General features: G+C 36.8%; 2 protein-coding genes across 2 annotated transcripts; both read right to left on the bottom strand.

The window, feature by feature from the left end:
• Positions 1-5475: 5475 nt before the first annotated feature.
• LOC106369455 lies at positions 5476-5826 on the bottom strand. The gene has a single exon (XM_013809607.1). It carries the CDS (start codon positions 5824-5826, stop codon positions 5476-5478), a length of 351 nt encoding a protein of 116 aa, XP_013665061.1.
• Positions 5827-12299: 6473 nt separating this feature from the next.
• On the bottom strand, positions 12300-14196 carry LOC111206781 (probable RNA 3'-terminal phosphate cyclase-like protein). Its single transcript, XM_022704131.2, has 6 exons — positions 13914-14196; positions 13587-13736; positions 13275-13453; positions 13021-13196; positions 12722-12935; positions 12300-12646 (listed from the first exon to the last, which is right to left on the bottom strand). Exons 1-6 carry the CDS (start codon positions 14116-14118, stop codon positions 12437-12439), a joined length of 1134 nt encoding a protein of 377 aa, XP_022559852.1. The 5' UTR covers positions 14119-14196; the 3' UTR covers positions 12300-12436.
• Between the last annotated feature and the right edge of the window lie 10202 nt (positions 14197-24398).

Below are 24398 nucleotides of genomic sequence, written 5' to 3' on the forward strand. Positions count from 1 at the left end.
TACATATAAATTATAGAACGGCTCAACATATTACAAATAAATATGAAATTTTCAAATAATATTATAAATATATATATTAACCAACTATTACAATTAAGTATTTTGTATAACTTATATATACATATGCATTATAAGGTTTCAAAGGACTATCATTTTTATATTTATTTATGTAACTTTGAATCGTCAACACTTTAGTTTACTTTTACTATTTGGTTCTCAAAACAACATATATTGAATTATACATAACCTTACTAAAATATGTTTACAAATCTAAAACAAGAATCAAACTACATCAAAATAACAAAATTAATCAAAATTTTAAGTTGTACAACAAAAATATTATAGTTGAATCGGAAAACTAAATGTTATCTAATATATCCAAATGATAACCAAACAGTAGAGATATTATATATCCAAAATTATATGTTGAATTAAAATAACCTAATGTTATTTAAAACAATTCATATTGATTACAATATAAATAATAGAATAATTAAAACTAAAATATTAATTAATTATTATAATATTTATACCCGTGCATGAGCACGAGAATATCACCTAGTATGCATGATAGATGGGTCTTGGACATCTACATCACAATTCAGTGGGTGTGGATGGGTTTGGATGGACAGCTTGGGAAAGATTCAACTTATGGAGACACGAAATTACCCACGGCGAGAGTCTGCCTTGCATTAAGAAGTGGAAGCACTACGATGGGCGATGGAGAATATGCTCCAGTATTCAACATGTCAGAGCTTTGTGACGGATTAAAGATCTGATCGCCATGATTAAGGAGCCCCATGCTTGGCCAAGCTCTGCAACATAAGAGGATAGAGACTCTGCAAATATGCTTTCTGGACTTCAAGATCATTCATATTCTATGAGCGCAAAATCATATTTTAGATTCTTTAGCTAGGCATGTGAGGTCTTTCTATAGAGATCTATGTTTTATTGGTTGTTCTATTCCGGTCTGGTTACCTAGACTACGTAAAGTTTGAGTAATAGAATAGCCTTTCGTTGTCAAAAAAAAAAAATTAAATATTGATGATTGGCTGGGTTGTAGTTTTAAAGTATTGTTTTGTGAATTTATGTGTCCATGACCTGCGACATGCGGCTAAGATTACATTCGTTTATGTATCGTGTGATCTGCAACTTGCGACTAAATCTGTGACAAGCGATTAAAATTATGTTTGTTTACGTGTCGCGTGACTTACGATCTTCGATATGCGACCAGTCGCGCGATCAAATTTTTTTTTTGATTTTTGGTTGACGTTTTTTTGGGCAACTTCAATCGATCTGCGACTGGTCGCGCGACATCAAAACTAACAACAACGTGCGATTTACGACTAGCGACCAATCGCACGTCGCAGATTACGCGACAACAAAACGAACAACAACCTGTGGTGGCATATTGCAGGTCGCGCGACAAGTAAATACACATGACCTATGTTCTGTAAATTTAGTCTATAATTTTTTTTTGTAACTGTATCAGCTCTACCTGTAAAATTAAATTAAAAAAGTAAAGTTACTAGGAATATAACAACCATATATTTTTCCTACATCAAAAAAAATACTGCTTTAGTAAATAAAGTAAATAAATAGTTTAGAGTTATTTTCTATATTTTTGATGTAGCTTTAAAAATTGTCTTAAAGCATTATTGATATTTTTAAAGGCTGTAAATAAAAGTTAAAGCTAAATCATGTATCTGCGTTCCAACCAATCACCCTCATTATTAGATTGTCGTCAACTAATAACAACTACGATAAGACCTGCGCCTTGCGCAGTGTAAATTTATATGAAAATTATTTAAGAAATATCGTATGGAAAAAAATTATATTATTGATCGAATTAATATATTTGGCCCTTAAACAATTTTTTAAATTTTTTTTGTTAATTACATAATTTGTTTACTAATGAACTGATCCCATTTTTAAAAATATTTTAGTTCAAAAAATTATTTATCGCATAAAAACCTAACGTTTAGGCCGAAGAATCTCATGCCTACTATTTGGTTACAATGAACCTATGCCAGCTCGGTTTTATATCATGATTTAGCAATTTAAAAGTTAATTATGGTTATGAGAAATTTACGTTCACGTGCCAATCCTATCTATCTTCGATGTTTTTCTCATTTTTGTGTCATTTTGGTTATTGTTTGATATAAATATTGATTTTGAGTTTATTCTCATTTATTTCTTTTAATATTAAAGAATTAAACAAAAATGATAAAAAGCATACAAATTATTAGCAAATCTTCATTATTTAAAATCATTAATTACTATATATATCATAATCACATTAGGTACTTCTGTAAGTTTTATTTAAGGAAATAATATATAATAAATAGCCACCTTACTTTAGTTAATATCATATGTTATCATATAGTTGGTATTAAATATTTCTAGTGAGATATAAAAAATGAATTGGACCAAAATGTTTTTCAATTTCAATGTGAGGCTGACACGTATGACTAATTAACTACCTAATTGATTGACACATAAGCAAGAGGTCTTTTTTAATTATTACAAAATTGAGGTTACATCTTTTCAAATGTTCATCAATTAATATATAGGGGATTAACAATGAATTTTATTGTCTGAATTTAATGACAAATTTCTGACTAAATGTTTTATATCCTCAAATCAAAGAAAAAAAACTTAGTTATCCCCTATATATTAATCGTGAAACATTACAACATATTTTCGAATCAACGTGGCATCACTAAGATGATTATTAGAATCCTTAGAAAAATAAGTTAGTCCATAAAAACATATATTTTATTTTTATTAAACTAACTATTAAATTGATTAATAGTTACGAAAGAATAATCTCAATTATTTCCTTAAATAAAAGTTACAAAATTACATAATATAATTAATATATATATGACAATCAATGATTATGAATAATCATATTTGATAACAATTTTTGTATCTTTTTTTTTTTGTTTTTTTTTGTATTATTAAAATAAATTAAACAATCAGATTAAGCAAATAATATAAAAACATAGATTTTTTCTTATATGTTATATTTTAAATTTCTTAAAACAACTATAAATTACTTAAAACGGTAAAATTCTCACATTGAAAATTTTGTAATCAATGGTTTAACTTTTTTTTGTTCAAGCAAGATTCAAATGATCATATATCGTATGAATATGAAATCTCATTAATAAATAAATAAATATATATATATATATATATATATATTAATATTATTAAAATTAAATTATATACTATATAAAATATAAAAATATGTTGATTTCAAAATTTGCATTGAAATATTATTGAGATCTTAATATTTTAATTTTGAAATTTGTATTGAAAAATTTCACATTAGAAATTTTGTGATTAATGATTTAAATTTTTGTTACAGAGAATATAAAAATGTTAATAAAATCATATGAATAGGAAGTGTTAGTATCACAAAATTTTAATTATATACCATATAAAGTAAATAAAATGATTGTTTTGATTTATTTACCAAAAACATGATTGTAAATAAACAAAAGATATTGGTTTTGATTTATGTGTTTATTCTAATGTATATACTTTTATGTATACACATTATTTTTAAATAGGTGGTTTCTAATATATTATTTGGTTCTGACAATCCCAAAAATACACTTCTTCAAATCGAAGTGATTTTTAATATTGGAATCACTATATATATATATTATTTCATCCAGACTAAATAAATTAGTCTTGATTTTTATTCCTAAAAAACTTTTAATGAAATATCATTACAAGATTCCAGTCACCTACTTTTGAGTTTGTACGAAGAATGAGAGATTTGCTCATTCGTCTAATATTTATTTCTCCCTAATACCCTATCTAGCTATTATAATTGTAAGAATGAAAGATTTGAACTATTTATTATAAGTTTTATAATTTATCATTTAATAAATCAAACAATTCTTAGTTTATACATAGTTTACATATACTAGAATGGTAAAGTATTGTATATATTTTTTATCGATATACTCTTAAGTAACTAAACCTTAAAAGCATAGGTTAATGAAATAAGTAATTTGTTTTGTTGTTCTAGAATTGAATGATTTTTAGACCGAACTAGTGAATATATACTAGACATACATTTATATTTCGAATCCGCACTTATTTTCTATAACAGCTTGATATATTAGATTTGAACACTAACCTATGAATAGGGTTTGCCGGTGATTTTCATCAAAAATTTGATTTTTAGACCAATATTTGTATTTGTCATTTTACAATCGATAAAGATTGCAGTGTTGCAAAATGTTAAAACCATATAATGAACAAACATTAGTCTAAAAAACTCATCCCGCACATGCGAACGGATTATCATCTAGTTGATCTAGTTTATCTATTTTAGGTGAATCTACTTGAAAGAATTTTTGGTGGAGAATCAAACCAACCTACATAAAAGAAATACTTGTAGCAAGGTATACTTTTTTATCACAATAAAGGTACAAAGAAGAATCTTAGAATGAATCCCCAAAGGACGAGTTGCGAGTTTATATCCAGTGTTGCACCACCATGTTAACATATGAGAAAACACGATTACTTGTTCGAGCTTTTCTTGCAAGGAAGTCCGCTTGATTGTTACTGGATCTGGTTTTATAAACCACTTTTCCATCGTTGGAGGACGCCCAAAGAGTTTTAAACTCAGTAAGTTCAGCTGCAAAGGCTGGCCAATCATCAGGTGTGGAGATCGTTTTGACTAATTCTTGGGAATCAGTAACAAATAATTACAGAACCATTGATGGGGAGATAAAAATTTCAATGTCCATACTAAGCTCTTTAGTTTAGTATGTAGTGGCGAAATTTACTTGTAGCAACCTTGGAGACCAAGTAGATCTATTGATCCATCTTGAAGCTGTAAAATCCATCTTACTCCACTCGTGTTTCCATAATTCTTCCATGAACCATCAACACGACAGGTAAAAAATAGGTAGGTCTGGTGGGTTCCTTGGTATAAGTTCTGTGACACTATCACTTGGGTCGATCTCCTCGTTGGCTAGAAACCAAGCTTTACATTCTCGTAGTGGTAGATAAATTGTATACACTGGTGAGAAGTCGCGACCATTATAAAGTTTTTTATTTCATGTTTTCCATATATACCAAATTAGCCAAGGGAAGACTCTGGTTGATTCCTCCATATTTCCACTGATATTGGCCTTTGAAAGAAGGTAGTTGATATTGGTGTAGAGATTTTCTGAAGGAATAATCCCTGGAGCCGACGGAATCGTTGAGAGGGTCCATCATTACATAGCTGGAGGTCATGTAAAAACCATATGATTAATTATTTCCTCCGCATGGCCACATCTTGGGCAGCTAGGGTCATTTCCAATATGTCTCTTGAAGAGCCTTTCTTAACTGATACTGCTTCTGATAAAATCTTCCATAGAAAATAGCTAAATGTTTTTACCCGTTTTGATTTTCCATATTTTTTTCCTTCAGTGGGTTGAGAGAAGGCAGCAGATTCTGAAATTAAATCTCACTATCTGGTTTGGACCTTGCAAGCATATAGTCTGACTTGACCGAATATTTCGCAGATATGGATTGATTCCAGCAGTACCCGTCTGGTTTGGGATTTCTGTTGAGATGTAAACTGTGAACCAATGGAATGTCGTTAGGGTACAGTAGGTTCCCGTGTTTATTGGTATCCCATTCCTTTTTCACAGGATCGATAAGGTCTCTAAGGGTTGAATCAGAGTATTGGGATATCGTAGGAGGTCTGGCTGTCTCGTCCGGTAGCCACAAGTCCTCCCAAACAAGTGTATGTTCCCCTGTTCCGATTGTGCGTCTAAGGCCTTGGTTAACAAGATCTTTTGCAGCCATAATACTTCTCCATCCGTAGGATGGTCTCGATGCTTTTGGTGCTTTGAAGGGATGGGAATTCCTGAAATACCTTCCTTTAAGAACTCTCGTAAGTAAGGAATTCGGATTTTGTTCTAATCGCCAAAGTTGTTTAGCCAATAGAGCTAGATTAAATTCTTCGATCGATCGGAATCCAATTCCTCCTTCCTTCTTAGAGAGACATAGTTGGTCTCATGCTATCCAATGCATACCTTTTGAATTAGAGCCAGAGCTCCACCAAAACTTTGATATTGCACTAGATATTTTTTTACATAGTCCTTTAAAGAGAAGATAACACGACATTGGGCATGTCGGAATAGCTGATGCTACAGATTTGATCATAACTTCTTTACCGGCTCTAGAAAGGTATTTTGCTGTCCAATTGTTAACCTTCTGGTGGAGGTTATCTTGGACATAAGAAAAAGCCTGAGTTTTGGAGCCTTGTAGTTGTTCTGGTATGCCTAGGTACTTGCCATTGCCACCTTCTGAAGTGATTCCTAATATGTTCTATAAATTTTCCACATTTTCTGGAGGTACTTTTTTCCCAAAAGTGATTGCTGATTTATCGAAGTTAATTCTTTGTCCAGAGGCATTTCCATATGAGTCTAGAGCGTTGAGCAAGCTGGTGCATTGCTCTGGAACTGCTCTGTAGAAAAAAAAGACTTCGTCTGCAAATAGAAGATGAGATATCGGAGGACTTGACTGGGCCACTTTGAGACCAGTGATATTTCCTGAATTATCAGCCTTTCTTATATTCGCAATAAGGACTTCTGTACAAAGGATAAATAAATATGGCTACAATGGATCACCCTGATGTAGCCCTCTAGAAGGAGTTATATGGCCCGTAGGGTTTCCGTTAATCAGTACACTGATCGTACGCATCTCATTATCTATTGGATCCATTTTTCCATGAAACCCATTTTTCTCATCATAGCTTCTAAGAAGTCCCATTCCACTCTACCGTACGATTTGCTCATGTCAGTTTTAATTTTCATGAACTCATTCTTACATTTATTATTAGTTCTAAAAGCATGAAAGGCTTCTTGTGCTATGAGAATATTATCAGCTATAGTGCGTCCTGCCACAAAGGCAGATTGAGTTTCCGAGATAATCTTTGGCAGGAACTGGCGCAGTCTCTGACATAACAATTTTAGAAATAATTTTGTAGCACACATTACAGAGATTAATAGGTCGGAAGTTGGTCATATCTCTTGGTCGTTCGGATTTTGGAATTTGACAAATATTAGTCTCATTTAATTGTGGGTCGAATGAATCAGAATTGAAGAATTCTTGAACCATCTCGATTACCTAGGGACCAATGGTGTTCCAATATTTCTGGTAAAAAGTGTTGTCATTCCATCTGGTTCTGGGGCTTTTTCGGGATGGATAGAGAAAACCTCTTTTTAGTTTCGGAAGGTGATATATCTTTACACAGGCTCTCATTCATTTCAGAGAGACAGATCTTTCCAAGTGGTTAAGCGAAACTACGATATCAGAGGGTGTAGATGTTGCAAAGAGTTCACTAAAAAACTCTACTGCAATTGTTTTGATTTTCCTCTCATTTTCACACCAAACTCCTCTGCTATTGTTTAACCCACTGCTATGGTTATGGTTTCGTGCACGCCGATTCTTGATTGTTGCGTGGAAGAATTTCGTATTACGTTCGCCTTTTTTGAACCAGAGATTTCGAATTTTTTGTTGCCATAATTCTTTTTCTTCTTCGTATGCTTTTTGCAACTCGTTTTGTATCGAGGATACTTCAGCTGCCGATAAGGACTGATCCACTTGACTTCTTTCAAGTTTATCTTTGAACTCTTTTAAACTCTTTTGAGTATTGTAATACTCTTCTCTACGCCAGCGAGCAATAGTCGAACGACATTTTTTTTATCCTATGATGTACCAATGGTATACAAGAACCATACTAATCTATAGATGATATCATGTTAATTAATGGCCACAAAATCGATTATATGGAGATTTCTTAAATGATACTAAATGGAAATATTTCCATATTTCAGAATATGGAAATATCTAAAGTAATTCCCAACTAAAGACAACCTATAAAGGGAAATCCAAACCCTAAATAAGAGATTGGCTTTCAAGGTTTCAACTGTAGAGTTAGGCGGTTAAAACTAGGCTTTTCGAACCAATACACTGTACTCCTGGCTCTTTTGATCAATAAAACACGTATTTAATCTTTGAACTTTGTCTTCTATTGCTTTTTTTTTAAGTATCACAAAAAACATGCAGAAATAACCATAACATTTTTAATAAAATAATTAATTTAAGTATAATTTAAAGGTGAGTAGCATTTTGTGTAATATAACACGTGATAACAGATTATTCTCAAATAGTGTTTCCAGTTTAATGTGATACGTGGGAACCGAAATTCGCACTGTCGATTTCCGTTGAATTAGGAAAATCAAGAAATCCTAACTTTCCCAGAGGTCCCGGATTCTCTGCGAGAGCCAACGGTAAGTGACCAAATAAATGCGAAATATATGTAAAAACAATAAACGAGTTTAAAAAAAGTTGATCTTATTTCGAATCCGCGTAAGAGCGTTGCGATCATTACAAAAGATGATAAAAGCTTTGGCCGCAAGAGCTGTCAGCGAGTTACATAGTTCTAGCAACCTAAAACTTTTAAACCTAGTTGAGTCGCAGCTCGATAAGAAAAGACGAAAAAACACATGGAAAAGGTTTTGATTTGATTTTGGATTTAACCTTATGAAAGGCTGCCTACGTACCCCTTTCGAGGATCAAGCCGAACGTAGTTCGATTGAAAGAGTAGAACAAGAGATCGAACTGCCTGGGCGAGTTCGTCTAGTAATCAGGTGTCAGTCATAGAAACAGAGAATGTCGAGAATAATGTCTAAAATTTTCTAAGTGCAGAGAGTTCTAAGTCTAAAAGAATCGTCCCATTGCCTCTTCAACCTCGACGTCCTTATATACTCCTCCTAGAGGCGGTTTTCTCTTTCCCTTTCTGCCCTTGGTCGAGTTTATCGCTTCGCGGGAATATTCCATTTTCCTTCGATCTTCGTGTTTATCTTTGGAAACTTCACATTTATCCTCTGCACTTGACATTTATCTCCTCGTACAGAATAAAAGATAAACCGTCATAACGATTAGGCTTAATTTTGTATAAAATCGTGAGTGGGCTTTTAGCCGCGTTCTAGACCCTTTCGGGCCATTTCCCGACTTAAGCGTTTTTACAGTTTATCGAAATAGCGCTCTCGAAACGACGACGATTCCGAAGAAAGCCTAGATTCCTCATACGATTTAGGCAGTTCAAGGTGTTTAGTTAACCGTCGCCGTTACATACGATAAATCCAAACTTCATACAAGAAAACGAGTTCTTGCGGTTTTAAAGTCGTAAAGTTCCAATGGCACCTCCGATCGAAGTGAGACAAGAGGAAGTTTGATAAAATTTCGGGGAAGAAGCTTTGCGGACGGGACGAGGACAGCACGATCGTTCCAGCTCGGCCATCCGCTTGGTCGATCCAGCTCGGCCATCCGCCGAGCTGGACGGTGTGCTCTGTCCACCCTTCAATAAAACATGCATAACTTCTGCTACATGATGCTGATTGAACTTTGACCAGTGGCATTGGAAAGCTAACTCAAATCTCTATCTTGTGTCAAAAGATGGACTCCATCCCACCATGGGAAGGTCTTCATCTATAGCTAAACATCTGATGTGTCTGTGCAGTTTTATTGACGAACTTTTGTCGAGAGTTTGTCGAGAAAGCTTTCGTACAGAAATTCAATTTTTAGACGTTTATTTCGAGATAACCGTTTTTGATCCCAACAATGTTTGTTTCTTGTTTTAGATATAATAATTCAAGAACTTTTCATATAACATTTTCAATAAAAATTATACGAAATTTTTATTGCGAGAAATATTTTCCGGAGACTTTCAAACATTGATTCCGTCGTGACCGATTTTGACCCCAACATGATAGATGAGATTTTGGTAAAGAACCCACGGCTTAAAATGCGAAGACCAATAAATTAGAATACGAAGGTGAACCTAAAGGAAATAAATGATCTACAAGTTGAAACATTGCTAGAAAGAAAGAAATCCCAGAGCAACCAAAAAGGTCAGACATTTCTTTGTCCATGAGTTAACTAAAGCAAGGTATCTTAACGATGTGTAAGTTCATAAGTGAATTAAGATCTTCTAGAGACCTAAGGTTATACATTTCTAAAGCAATTTCTTTGATTTAAGTATTCCCACTCTGCCTTAGTATTTCTTAGATATTATATATTAGAAGTTACGTAAAATGAGAGGGTGCCAGACAAATAGACCCAACCAGGTATTTAAACAACAATTAGTTTTAATTGGTTTGGGTCTATAATTAAAATCAGGGTTCTAAAAATCGGTCTAGGCGGCGCCTAGGCCCCCGCCTAGGCAGCAACTCGGTCCTATCCGAAACGATTTTCTTAAAATCCGATTTATACCGATTTATATGATTCAAATTGGTTTAAACTGTTCTAAATCGGTTAAAATCGATCTAAAATTGTCTATATATGTTAAATAAAGCAATAATATTATTACAAATCTACAAATTTGTCTACTTTCTTCTGTTTTGTATATCTAATTTTGATAATTCATCACAATAATTTTATAATTAAACTTAAAAACTAAAATATGTTATACAAATGTATAAAATATATAAAATAAATCAACAATTTGCTAACGCCTAGGCCTCACCTAGGCCTCGAATAATCCGCCTAGTCGCTAGTCCTCTATAAAGCGCCTAGTTACTGCCTAGCGATTTTTAGAACATTGATCAAAATACATGTAAATTACTTGTAAAGACCATAAAACTTAGGTTCGGATCGTTTCAGTTATTTAGAGCATGATTATCGGGAGGGGGGAAGGGGTTTTTAGTGGGGTTTTTAGGTGGGGGGGCCACAAAAAAGGAAAAAAATCGGTTACAGGAAAACCAAAATAAGGATAGCTGTTCGATGGGTTTTTGAACTGTTTGCGGGCCCCACTGACACGTGGCGGCCCGCGATTGGTTGGTCTTTAATTTTTTTTTTTTACTCAGACAAAAAAATAAAAATAAAAATAAAAAACCCCATGTGGGGTTTCAGCGTTAATCATAGCCTTAGGATTCGCAAGATCCAAAGATCCAAAAAAGACTTAAACCTCAAAAAAATAAGCAAAAGCCCCAATAATATATAAAATATTTAAATACTCAAAAAACTTTAAAATTTTATCTGAAAACTCTCGAAGATCCAAAAATACCCGTAATTTTATCTGAATATTTGAATTATATTTTTCTAATTCTAAAATTTTATCCAAACCTGGAACTATACACTAAAATCTAAACCCGATACTTTAAACAATATCTATATTACAAAATATGCCAAAACATCCAAATATACTTAATATTACTAAAATTTTTGGATATTTGAATATCCGATCGAGTCTCAGATCCTACCGGATCCAAACCAAGATCTGCTGATCCAAAAAATGCCCAATATATACTTTAGTCTACATCAAACCCAAAACTATATATTTTGGTTTGTTCCGGTTAAGTTTTCGGATCCGGGTAAAATGTCCATGCGTACACTAAAGCCCAGAAACTAATAAGCAGCGATTTTGATTCCTTATGTGATAAGTCTGAGCTTAATAGATTTTTTTTTTTTGGTCGAAGCTTAATAAATTTAAGGAGTGGAAAATAAGCACAAGAAAACTGACTGAACCAAAAACTGTCTATATAACACATTCATCTTGTATATTCAAACAGAAGTCACAACCTTGATTCATGTGTGATTTTTTAAAAAAATATACCTAAAGGATCTATTCCTAAAAAGTCATATTACATTTAATCTCTAATCTTATCATTTAAATTTTAGGTCTACCAGAACTTTTTATTGGCCTATCAATAATTGGATTTAAACAATAGATGATACATTGGATTTATAAATAGTATAAATTAAATAGATATAATTTAATGTTGTAATACTATATCTCCATATGTTAATTATTTCAATATTTGTCGATGTTAACTTTTAAAATTATAAAGATTTTTCTTAAAATAATAAAAATCATATTATCTAACAATGATTAATATTTACTACATTAAACCAAATAAAGCAAATTTTAAACTATACAGTTTATTTTAAAAATGAAACAAAAACTAAATGTTTAATTATTTACTCGATAATATAAATTTATGAAGAGAAAAGTTTAATTTTTTAAAAACTTTCTAAATTTGTGAAATGTTACAATATTTTTAAATATGACAATAAAACAATATTTTACAAATCCTTATATATATAATTATGATTTTAATAATGAAATAATAACCCAAAATATATATATAAAAGAAGATACAAAGACATGTGAAAATTTGAAACAATCTATTTAATAAAAAAATATACTGTAAACTTATTATGTTTTAAAAAGAGATATACTATATATTATAATATATACCAATTTAGAATTGAAAACAAAATGTTTATATAAAAATAAACGAAAACGAGATCTAGTTTAAAGTTACAATAGAAAAGAAAAGCGTCTCCTTCAGACAAAACTGTAAAGCTGATAGTGTAAACAACGCACAACAAGAATTATGAGAAATCAAGATAGCTTTCTGGAGAGATTAATCAGACCACTTCCAACGCAAGTGAGTATGACAGTTCCTGTCGAAGGATCAGGTCTGAAGCTAAAAGTAACTCCCAAAAACTCTTTTAAGTTCCGCAACGTCTCAACTCCATGAGGTGATAACGTTCCCACTCGTACCTTTGACACGTCTTGTTGGCATAGAGCACATAGTATAAACAACAATCCCTGTAAAAAAACGTCTCGAGAGTCAACAACTCCCACTTAAAAGTAAATGATCGAGTTTGGTGTTTATGGTAAGACCTGGTGTGTTGAATCAACAACTCCGCCTTTCTCAATCTCTTGGAGAAGGCATGAAGCTATCTCAACTCCTGTGTCTTCTGCTGGTTTTCTCTCTCGTCTCTCTACATCGATCTCTCCTGTTTCCTCTGTTCTTCCACAAGACACTGCTGTATCTGCAGAGATGTAGCACCCTGCTGTTGTTTCTGCTACCAATGATATTCCATATCCAGGTGATCTGCAATCAAGCGTGTTTTCAAAATGTTAAGCTCTTATTAAATCCAAAGTATATCTCTCACGATAAACCTGTTTGAACTTCTTACTTTCCAGCCGCAGGGCCAGACTTGTGATCGTTGAAAATGTGAACATCGGGCAAGAGGTTGTTAAAGATTCCACGAGCAGCGAATCTCATGGAATGTTCAAAGTTAGAAGAAACTCTTGCAGAGAAAGTCCAGCCACGTATCTTCTTCACCATTCCTTCTTCTACCCACTGGACCGCCTGAAGCAGAGAAATATAAACAGATAAGACAAAGCTTGCAGTAAGGAAAGAAAAGAAAATGAAGAAGAAAGTACATACGGTGAGAGACTGAACATTTGGAACTGTTAAAAGAACTTCTCCACCTCCTTCTGGAGCTACTCCACGTGCTTCGATTTTAAGATCCAAACCTTCTGAAGGGACTCCAAAACGCTTTAAAATGTGCAAAGTAGCGTTACGGATTGTGTCAACGCTCAGGTCTTTAGGATCATCCGTTACTCCTGCATAAGTAAATATTTGCTCGCTCCATCATAATGCTTCTAAAGCATAACTTTCTCCTTTTTCCAAAACTATTGTGCATAATAAGCCTACACGCTAAGCTTAATATGGTCTTCTTCGTAGAAAAATATTTACCTTTAAGCCTAATCGAAAGCGGTTTCTTTCCAAATAAGCCCAACACAAGCAATGGCTCCAGATAATAGCCCATGGATCGAGTCAGGGCACAACTGTGAACTAAGTTCTTCCCTCCCATTATTATTCCAGGCTTGTACTTCAATCGAGTCCCTGCGAAAGTAACATAAACAAAACTCAAAACTGAATGACACAAACATAGGCTCGCTAAATAGCACAATCCTAAGATCTTGACTCTGTCCTAATATGGTTAACTCTGAATTGAAGTTTTCTGTGGGCTGGGACTGAAGAAAGCAAACAACTTTTTAAGATGGGTAAGAACGTACTAACCCGTCTCGTTAACCTCAACGACGCAGTCATCGGAGACAGTCTCGAAGAGGCGGAGAAGAGACATCTCGTGACGGAGGAGGCCAGGAATCATGTCGTCGGCGCGAATCTCATCGATGATGATAGGTGTCGAAGAAAGGGTGGCGAGAAGTAGCCTCTGCCTGAAGCTCTGGCTTCCCTTCAATCGCTTGTACGTCGTCTTCCCCATACTCTCTCTGATCTCTCTCTCTCTCTCTCTCTTCTCCAACGTTTTTCTTAAACCCTAAAACTGAAGCAGTACACCTTTGTTTGGTGGAAAGAGTCTTTTTCAAATTCAGTTTGGGCTGCTTTGTGGGCTCAGGCAGTCAAGCCCTTTAACACTTATGTTGACAATTACTCTTATCAATATATAATATACTTCATTCATCATCTTTGTACTAATTGTATTAAATAAGATAATGAAATTCCACAAGGAAACAAAAGTACAACTGTCATCACTGTTGGGTATGGATATGATCCTCCCAAAAGGCCCACAGAATAGTTGATCATAGCCATTGGGAAGAGGTTCGGCTCGTCAGCTTGCGGACAGATCGGTCGGCTCGACCCGAGACCGCTTTTAGTCGATTGAACGAGTGACTGAAAGCGATCGACTCGACGGCTTGACGCAGCGGCCCGATCCGAAAGCTCGACGTCGGTTGGATCGAGAATCGGCTCTAGTCGGAGATCTGAAGCCAAGATCTCTTCTCGAGTCATCTCTTCGGAAACCCATGCAGGGCCGTCACTCGACGAACCGCCCAAATGACTCCCCCACTCAGATCCGATAGAGTCTTCATCCTTCTAGTCGCGTTAATCTGCTTATGCTCTGCTCTGGTGAATAAAGAAAGTCTATGTTTGTTACCAACCACTAACGGCAGCAAGTCCGATCTCCAGTCCCCTGCAGAAAGATCGACGAGTCAGAGCTTGATAACAATGAAAGAAGAGAAAACAAGGAAATATATAAACAAAAGGGACTTACTCTTCAAAATTTTGTCAATGACTCGAAGAACCCTTTCGATGGTAATGTTTTCCCAACACTCATGAGCAAGTGAAGCAACGGCGCGGGCGTTCGCCAAGAATTCTTCTGGATACACGGCTGTGTCCGGATGTTCAACTGCGTGGTAAAAGATAAAGCAACCAGAACAAGAAATCAAAGCGATTGTGCGCTAACAACTGTATTCTACCAAGCTCGGGATTCCACAGAACTCGAAATTTATCGCTTGGCGGATCTTCGAAGGCAAATCTATCCGACTTAATGAAAAAAATAAAAACGCTGCCAGTGCGGCGTCTTGTTGGGATGACCGGTGATCACATTGTAGTTTGGCCTCATCTGAATTGAAAATAGTCGATCTACCATCGGCTTGAGGTACGTCAACTCCTCGAAAGCTCAGACGCTCATCGACACGTCGATCTCTGCCGCCATCACCATTTAAGAACTGATAGACCGCAGCATCACGACGCCTCGCGTAGGATGTGATGAGTCAAGGGATCGGGAACCAGAGCTTCGTGTCGTCTTGAAAGTACGACTCGTACACGCACTGGTACCCTACCGGCGGAGACCGCGGTCTCTGAGCTTTTGTAGGAATGAGGAAGGTCACTCCAACGCCGTGACACTCCCTCAGAAGAATCTTCACGCTACTAAGAGTCGAGCGAGTCTCCTCTACGTTCGCCCAAGACTTTGCCCTCCACAGCCGAAGAGCATATCAATTCGAACGCCAGTGCTGGAAGTTCCTCAAAAATTCCCCCTGGTGGTAACAAGTCGGAACAGAATCAGGAGGAGCAATCTCTCCGTCTATCGCTCCGCCGTCTCTCGCGCAATCTTGAGCACCAGACGCAGTATTCTCATTTTCCTCACGAAGTTGTCTCGTCGACTCGACAACTAGAGCCCGCTGAGGCGTATCCATGTTCGTCGTATCCATCATGGCTTTACGATGAATCACGTCTAGTTCAGCGAGAGGATCCCTGGCCGTATCTCTTGCAGGACTTGATCCAGTCGCCACCGCCTTCCCCTTATGTTCTCGAGACAATCTTTCGCCCGAAGACATGACGATTATCGAAGAAGAACGCACATGTCTCCTAAGTCTACGATTAAAATCTAGAGAGAGAAGTAGAGGAAAGGAGAGAAAAAGTACATGAATCACAAGAAGAATGAATGAAATGAGAAGGGAGAGGGGTATCTATAAGGAAGGGGGCATCGCATCTCCCCGAGGCGTCATCATTAGGTCTAAACAGGCCTAGATGGGCCCATTAAAGCGCGTAAATACCCACGCTGTCTCGCGAAGTTTCGACTTCTCGAGGTAAACCGGGATCGGTTTAGACTCAAACCGGTGGTTACGCCTAAAACCGGAGAAAACCGTTGGTCCGACCGACCGATGAATTATGACGACTTGATGCTCGAAGAGCTGCATGCAACGATCAGTCGCAGGAAGACGCACGACGCGCCAAGCGAAGAGACAAACAAGAGTACGACTCCAGAGCATCTATTCTTCAGACCTAACTTCCAAATTCACTGAGTCGGTTACGCTACTCACCAGTGAACTGGGGGGACTTACTATTGGGTATGGATCTGATCCTCCCAAAAGGTCCACAGAATAGCTGATATGGCCCATAGCCATTGGGAAGAGGCTCGGCTCGTCGGCTTGCGGACCGATCGGTCGACTCGACCCGAGACTTCTTTTAGTCGATTGAACGAGCGACTGAAAGCAGTCGACTCGACGGCTTGACCCAGCGTCTCGACAGCTCGGCCATTGAATGAAGGCGAATTAGGTCATCGACTGGTCGTCTATATAAGGAGAGGTAGAGGTAACGAAAAATCGACTACACATACTTTCGGCGGCTAGAACTCGGGTTTCATTTCTCTTTTTCGCCAACTTGTATTTCCTGGCGAACTAGCTTTCGCCGATTTGGTTTCTACCGCACATTTCCTTATTTGTAAACTGACTAAATGTTATTTGATATAATAAACGTCTTTTTCTCGACCCACCGATGAGTTCTCGTCTCTTTTTTACTAGTTTCCGACAGATCTCGGTTCAAACAAGAACATAATAAATTCCGAAAAAATATAAAATGTTACCAAAATATTCCAAAAAAAATATTTGTTTGATTTGGGAACTAAATTTATTTTTTTTTACCTTTGAAATCATAAATATATTACTAACTAAAAATATTGGATATTTTCTTGTAGATTGGCTAACTATATAAAAATAATCATTTTTATATTGTGAGATTGGTATCAAATGTGGAATAAAATGTCAAAATTTGTTAAAATTCTAGTGTGTTTTCACTTTGATATGTTTGTCTATTTTTTTTTATGAGATATGTTTGTCTATTTGGTTATTGAAGAATTTAAAAAACAGTTGAAATTTTTTTTTATAAAAAAAAAAAGATAATATGACGTTATCTTCAAAAGTGAAACATAATATTAATTTTCACATTGTATGTTTATGCAAAAAAATAAGATGATGTCAAGTTCAACTATAAGTTTCTACGAATGACTTAGTTTTGTTCACTGACAAAAAAAACTAGAAAACAATAGAATCAATCACAATAAGTTGGCAATGGCTACTGGTTTGAAGATTCAGTAAATATTTGATTTATTATGATATGAAAATTCTAGCATATATTATATGATTTAGATGGAAAGAAGGGACAATGACAAAGAATTCATCATTTTATCATGTACACTTTAATTTTTCAAGTGTCATATTTGTGCAGTTAAAAATGTTGATTACATGTTATATGCTATTTTATTTAACTGGGAAATGGTACCCGGAAATTTAAATTGTACATGACAACTGATGCACGATTTTTCAATGGTCTATTAATTCCATTTAAATCAACAAAAGTTATTAAAAAGTTTATCTAATAATAAATCAAACTTTGATTGAAACTTTAACCCAATTACCAATCTCACAGCATATTAGCAGTAACATTTTTGTATGGATATCTTCTTTGAACAAAACCAAGGCATTTGCAGAAAAACTTTGTTGACTTAATTAACTCGTTATCATTTCTCTTTTGCATAAAATAGAACACAAAATTGCCAATATGTTTTTGCCTCTGGAACTGACACAATAGAGTATTCTACAATCATCTTACAATACCATTTAACTTAATCTTGTTTGTGGTTTAACATTTCCCTTATACAACAACGATCAGATTAGTCTTTGGTCATTTTTATTTGGTCACTTTTTACTAATATGCAAATATGTTTTATTAATGTTATTTTTTCGTCAATATTACATGCATTGGAAAGATTCAAACCATTTTTGTTGTAATTATTGGTTTACTTGCAGCGAGGCATTATGGCAGTTATGAGCAAGTTCATCATTCTTCTGCAACTCCAAGAACATAATCAAATAAAATGACTTTGATATGTGATCAATCAAATGATGCATATGATGATATTTTTTAGCGGCATTTATAATGATAATTACGTGATGTTCATACATGATCTTGTTAGGGTTGGAAATCCAGAGAATTTTGATCAAAATTCATTGTCCATCTTCTGAATTCTTTGAAGAATGGATTAGCTTCCAGGTCTTTGTTCCACCATCTTGCTGGGGATTTGATGAAGTTGAGAACATTTAGCTACTATTAATGGAGTTTACACATCAGTTTTCAAAATATAAATTTGAAGAAAAGCTTCTTTTCAAAGGAAAAAGTATTGATAGACATACTGAGCTGGCAAGAAAAAAGTTGATGTGACTAAGTGAAAAAATAAAGTAGAGACTGAAACTGAATGGGATGTTTTGTTGTTACTAAATGTTGAAAATTAGGGCCTGATAGTAAGTATATGCTGGTATGGAGACAGTAAGAACTACGGAAAGCTTATGGAGGTGTTGGTACTCATCTAAGATCATCTAAGTTTCTTATGCGGGGATCTACTTCGGGTAGGAAGCTTAGAAAATAATTCTTGAAGCCCCAATTTGTACATATGAAGCTGTTTAGTTGGAATATCAGAGGCGTGAATGGTAGTGGTCGTCAGAGGGTAGTGAGAAGTTGGTTGCAGAGTTTGGGGACGTCTGTTGGGGCCTTGCTTGAAACACATGTACAGGAGGGGAACTTTCTCAGTGTTTTAGGGGCAGTGGCTCCAGGGTAGAGGTTCGAGAATAATTATTCGGAAACCGCTGGAGGTAGAATCTGGCTTCTGTGGAGACCGTCTTTATCAGTAGTGGTGTATCTAAAAACGGATCAGTTTATTGTGTGTGGGGTGATTGATCCTGCGACCGGAGTAGAGTGCACAATAGCCTTTGTGTATGCGCATAATACAGAGGCAGAAAGAAGTAACCTGTGGAGAGATCTAGTTACGCTTTCTAGTAATCACTTGGTGGCTGAGTCTCCGCTAGTAGTAATGGGTGATTTTAATGAAATCTTGACGGCTGCGGAACATTTTTCTCTGCTGCCTTATGATCTACCGGTGAGAGGTATGGAGGAGTTCTAACAGTGTCTGCAACAGAGTTACCTTTCAGATTTGGATATCAGAGGAACTTTCTTTTCATGGTCTAACAATCGACCAGAAGACCCAATCCTCAGAAAATTGGATAGAGTACTGTGCAATGAGAAGTGGAGGGATTCCTATCCGGAGTCAGTAAGTGTCTTTGAAGCTCCTGGAGATTCTGATCATTCTCCTGCAGTAGTAGAGTTCTCTTCGGTTAACCAGGTCAGAAAATGTAGTTTCAAGTATTTCTTATTCATCTCAACGCACCCAAGGTACTTGGCTGAGATGTTAAGTTCGTGGGAGGAGCCCATTCCGGTGGGTTCAAAAATGTTTTCCTTGGGGCAGAGATTAAAGAGGGCGAAGGTCATTTGTAGGAGGTTGAACAAAGAAGGTTTTGGGAATATCCAACAAAAAGCCAAGGAGGCCCTAGAAGTTTTGAAAGCGGTTCAGCTGCAGTTGCTGACCTCGCCTACGGACGCTTTATTCCGCCTGGAATTTGTAGCTCGGAAGAAATGGCGGTTTCTTAAATCAGCGCAAGAGCTTTTTTATTGTAGGAAAGCTAGAGTGAGATGGTTGGATTGTGGAGATGCGAACACCAAGTTTTTTTATAAAGCGGTGGTGGCTCATCAGATGAGAAACTGTTTAAGCTACCTAATGGATGCAGGAGGTAATAGAGTTTTTAATCAGACTCAACTCAACGAAATCGTGGTGGATTTTTTACAAAATCTATTGGGCTCTGTAGACGGCTCTGTACTAGATACCTCTCTAGAAGAGTTGAGAGGCCTTATTTCGTATAGGTGCACTCAAGAGGTTGCTGTTCAGCTTTCTTCAATACCATCAGAGGAAGAGATCAAGACAACTCTCTTCGCCATGCCAAAGAACAAAGCACCCGGGCCAGATGGGTACTCTACGGAGTTCTTTTGGGAGACGTGGGAGATAGTTGGAGCGGATGTAATAGGGACAGTGAGAGAGTTTTTCACAGCCGGTAGATTGTTGAGGCAGTTTAATACAACCACTATCTCTCTGATTCCTAAGGTGGTGGGAGCCGATAGTTTAACACAGTTTAGACCAATATCGTTATGCTCAACGATCTACAAAGTCATGGCTAGGCTACTGAAGAAAAAACTGAAGTTGTGTGTCTCTGAGATTGTTCAGAGGAATCAAGTGGGTTTTGTTCAGGACAGGTTGCTGTGTGAAAACGTATTACTAGCGACCGAATTAGTTAAGGACTTTAATGATCAGGGTCCTACGACTAAGGGTTGCCTTAAGATAGATATCTCAAAGGCTTATGACAATCTTCATTGGGATTTTCTTCTGAAGGTTTTGACTGCTCTCGATCTGCCAGAGATGTTCGTGGAATGGATAAAGGAATGCATTTCTACTCCCTCCTACAGCATTGCGATTAATGGAGAGATGAAAGGATTCTTTCCGAGGCAGAAAGGACTTCGACAAGGAGATCCTATATCATCCCTATTGTTTGTGATAGTTATGGATGTGCTCTCGAAGATGTTGGACAGAGGAGGCATTGAAGGAAGATTTGGAATTCACCCAGAGTGTGATGCGCCGCTGATTACTCATCTTAGCTTCGCTGATGACGTTCTGATCTTCTTTGATGGCTCAGAGGATTCTCTCAGGGGTATTTTGCAAATTTTGGAAGAGTTCAGATTGATCTCGGGTCTGAAGATTAATAGACAGAAGTCGGAGCTGTTGTTGGATGGAGGAAGCTCGAGTAGGTGTCGAGATTTGGCGAATGAGATTGGTATCTCGCAAGGAGCTCTACCGCTGAGGTACTTGAGTGTGCCTTTATCTCCAAAAAAAAATGACCCGCTCGGATTTCCAGCCTCTTTTGGATAAGATAGCAGCAAGATTCAGTTCATGGACTGTCAAGCACTTATCCTTTGCTGGACGGTTCCAGTTAATTCAAGCAGTGATTTATTCAACGATTTCCTTTTGGGCATCAATGTTCATTATTCCGGTGGAGTGTGTGAGTATTCTGGAGCGAATGTGCGGGGCCTTTCTATGGAGTGGAGCCCCTAACTCAGCCAGAGGAGCAAAGATTACATGGGATTCAGTTTGTACTCCCAAAGAAGCTGGAGGTTTGGGTTTGAGGCGTCTAGCAGATTGGAATAAAGTGCTAGGTCTGAAGCTGATTTGGCTTATTTTTACTGCTGGAGGTTCATTATGGGTTTCGTGGGTGAGGAGGAATTTAATTGGAGGTGAAAATTTCTGGGTCTTGGATCCAGCTAGGAGAAGGAGCTGGATATGGCGTTCCATTTGCAAGTTGAGACCTCTTGCGAGACCAATGGTGGTTTGTGAGGTTGGATCAGGTATTACCGCCAGTTTCTGGCAAGATAACTGGACCTCCTTAGGACCTTTGATTGATCTAGTAGGAGAAAGGGGGCCGCAGGTGACGGGATTAAGTATAGATGCAGTGGTGGCAAATGCCTTAACGGCTGAGGGATGGTGGTTAGATCGAAGTAGAAGCAGGAGTCCAATAATTTCCTTACTAAAGGAGTGTTTGCCTAGTGCACAGGAGATTATGAGCTCTGAAGTGGATGATTCGTACGTCTGGTACCCGGAGCCGGGGAGAGGTACGGGTACGTTTTCAGCTAGAGATACATGGAGGGCCTTGCATCCTTATCCAGTAGAAGTAGTATGGCATAAGGCAGTGTGGTTCTCCGGGAGAATACCGAAGCATGCTTTCATCTCTTGGGTAGCAGCAAGGGATAGAATGGTTACAAGGGATAGACTCTTGAGATGGGGCTTGACGGTTCCTTCTGCCTGCGTGTTATGCATTAGAAACCAAGAGAACCGCCAGCACCTGTTCTTCGATTGTGCTTATAGCAATCAAGTGTGGGGTTTCTTTGTTTCACATTTACAACTGAATGCCCCGCGAGGTTTTGAGGAAGTGTTGAGGTGGTTGGTGGCCCCGTCGAGAGATAACAATGTGACCATGATGATTAGACTCATCTTTCAGGCAGTAGTGTATCTGGTTTGGAAGGAAAGGAACAAAAGAATACATTCAGCTGTGGAGAAGCCTCCAGGTACTCTTATTAGTGAAGTTCAGCAGATAGTGAGACTCCGTTTGGATCCACTGACTCGTAGACAGGTAGTTCCGCCGGGACAGAACTCATTGCTTGCAGCTTGGTTCTTGTTCTTTGATTTTTGATGAAGTAGAGTGCTTGGAACTGAGTGAGAATCAGGTTTGTTAGATGGACCGTCAGTGGCTTTATCAGGTCTGGTTGTTTGCTTTTGTGTTGGGGCGATTTCCCAATTTTGTAAAAAAAAAAAAAAAAAAAAAAAAAAAAGGTCACTACCATTAGATTAAGTGACACCATCACCACCATTGCACTATAGACGAGCAATGGTAATTATACGGCCGGTAAAACACATATTTATTTTGGGCCCGAAGCTCCAGCTTCTAATGCTTGGTATCAGGGCTGCTACGGCTTAGATGTTATAATTGACTATACGACATGAGTTTAGATCGGACCGCCATGAGATCAATGATGATGATCGCACTTACCATGAGAATGTAATTGTCGCCAAACTTCAAAACTAGTTTTATATTCACGTTACTAAAATCAATAAAGGAGTCGAGGATAACTAAAAGCATGGTGAAAAATGTCATATACGTATCATCTAACGTGGCTTGGTCGAGCAATGTGGTTCAAGTGCTAGAAGACTTGCCATGTGGAAACAGGGCCGGCTTTAGGGTAGGGGCAAAGGGGCGTGGGCCCCGAGCCCAATTTTTTTTTGCAAAAATAGTATTGGAAAAAAAGTCCAATTTTTTAAAAAAATTAGGAATAGGGGTCCAAATTTTTTAAATTATCAATAAATACATGTGAAAAAATATTTAAATTTATTTTGTCCAAGGGCTCATGATGTCTTTGAGCCGGCTCTGTGTGAAAACAAGGCACATATCATCTACAATCATCATTTATAATTTTTCTTTTCATAATTTTGAAGTGGCAAAAACTTAACGACTTTAAGGACTAGTCTAGATTTTGATCCATAATTTTTTCCTAATTACCAAAATTTGTACTTCTTATATTTTTTTTTTTGTAGAAACAAGTAATGTATGTTAAATGTTAAGTGGAAATTATAAAATGAAACGAAAAGAAAAGGAGACACTAGTCCTTTGCTCTTGACTAGGCCACACCACCACAATTGTACACAATTAAAATGCTATTTTTTTTTCCTAAATATTACAATTCTTTGCTTCACACATTCCACTAAAACTTAGGCCACCTCCGACGGAGTGTTAAGGAAGTATATAGAATTCTAAGGACCTCTATGTAAATACTCATTAGTGTTAATACCCTACGTGTATCTTGTATAAATACCTTCCGTATACTTGATAATAAAGCTATTCAGCCTATTCTCTATATGGTATCAGAACCATCATCATTAACCTAGCCGCCTCTTCTCCTTTCAAATTTTTCTTCTACGTCGCCTCTAACCATGTCGGACACAACAAACTCTCATGCTTCAGCCAGCGAGACCATCACCGTCTCGGCTACACCAACTCTTCTCAATGTCAATATGACAAATGTAACAAAGCTCACTGGATCCAACTTCCTGATGTGGAGTAGACAGGTCCACACTCTTCTCGACGGCTCCACCGTCGTACCCTCACCAACGCTCACCACTGATGTAGGAATCGTCCCCAACCCTGAATACACTATGTGGAAGAGACAAGATCGCCTTATATACAGCGGTCTTCTTGGCGCGATCACCATCACGATCCAACCAATCCTGTCAACGGCTTCGACTGCGACAGAGATCTGGACTACTCTCTCAACAACATATGCAAAACCGAGTAGAGGGCACGTCAAACAGCTTCGTCAGCAGATCCAAAACTGGAAGAAAGGAACTAAGTCCATCAACGAGTATCTCCAAGGGCTTACTACTCGATTCGATGAACTTGCCTTGCTTGGGAAGGCACTGGATCATGAAGACCAAATCAAGTTTATTCTTGATGGCCTGCCCGAGGAGTATAAAACAATGGCTGATCAGATTGAAGGACGTGA

The sequence above is a fragment of the Brassica napus genome, chromosome C8 (assembly GCF_020379485.1).
Source record: "Brassica napus cultivar Da-Ae chromosome C8, Da-Ae, whole genome shotgun sequence".
NCBI lineage: Eukaryota > Viridiplantae > Streptophyta > Magnoliopsida > Brassicales > Brassicaceae > Brassica > Brassica napus.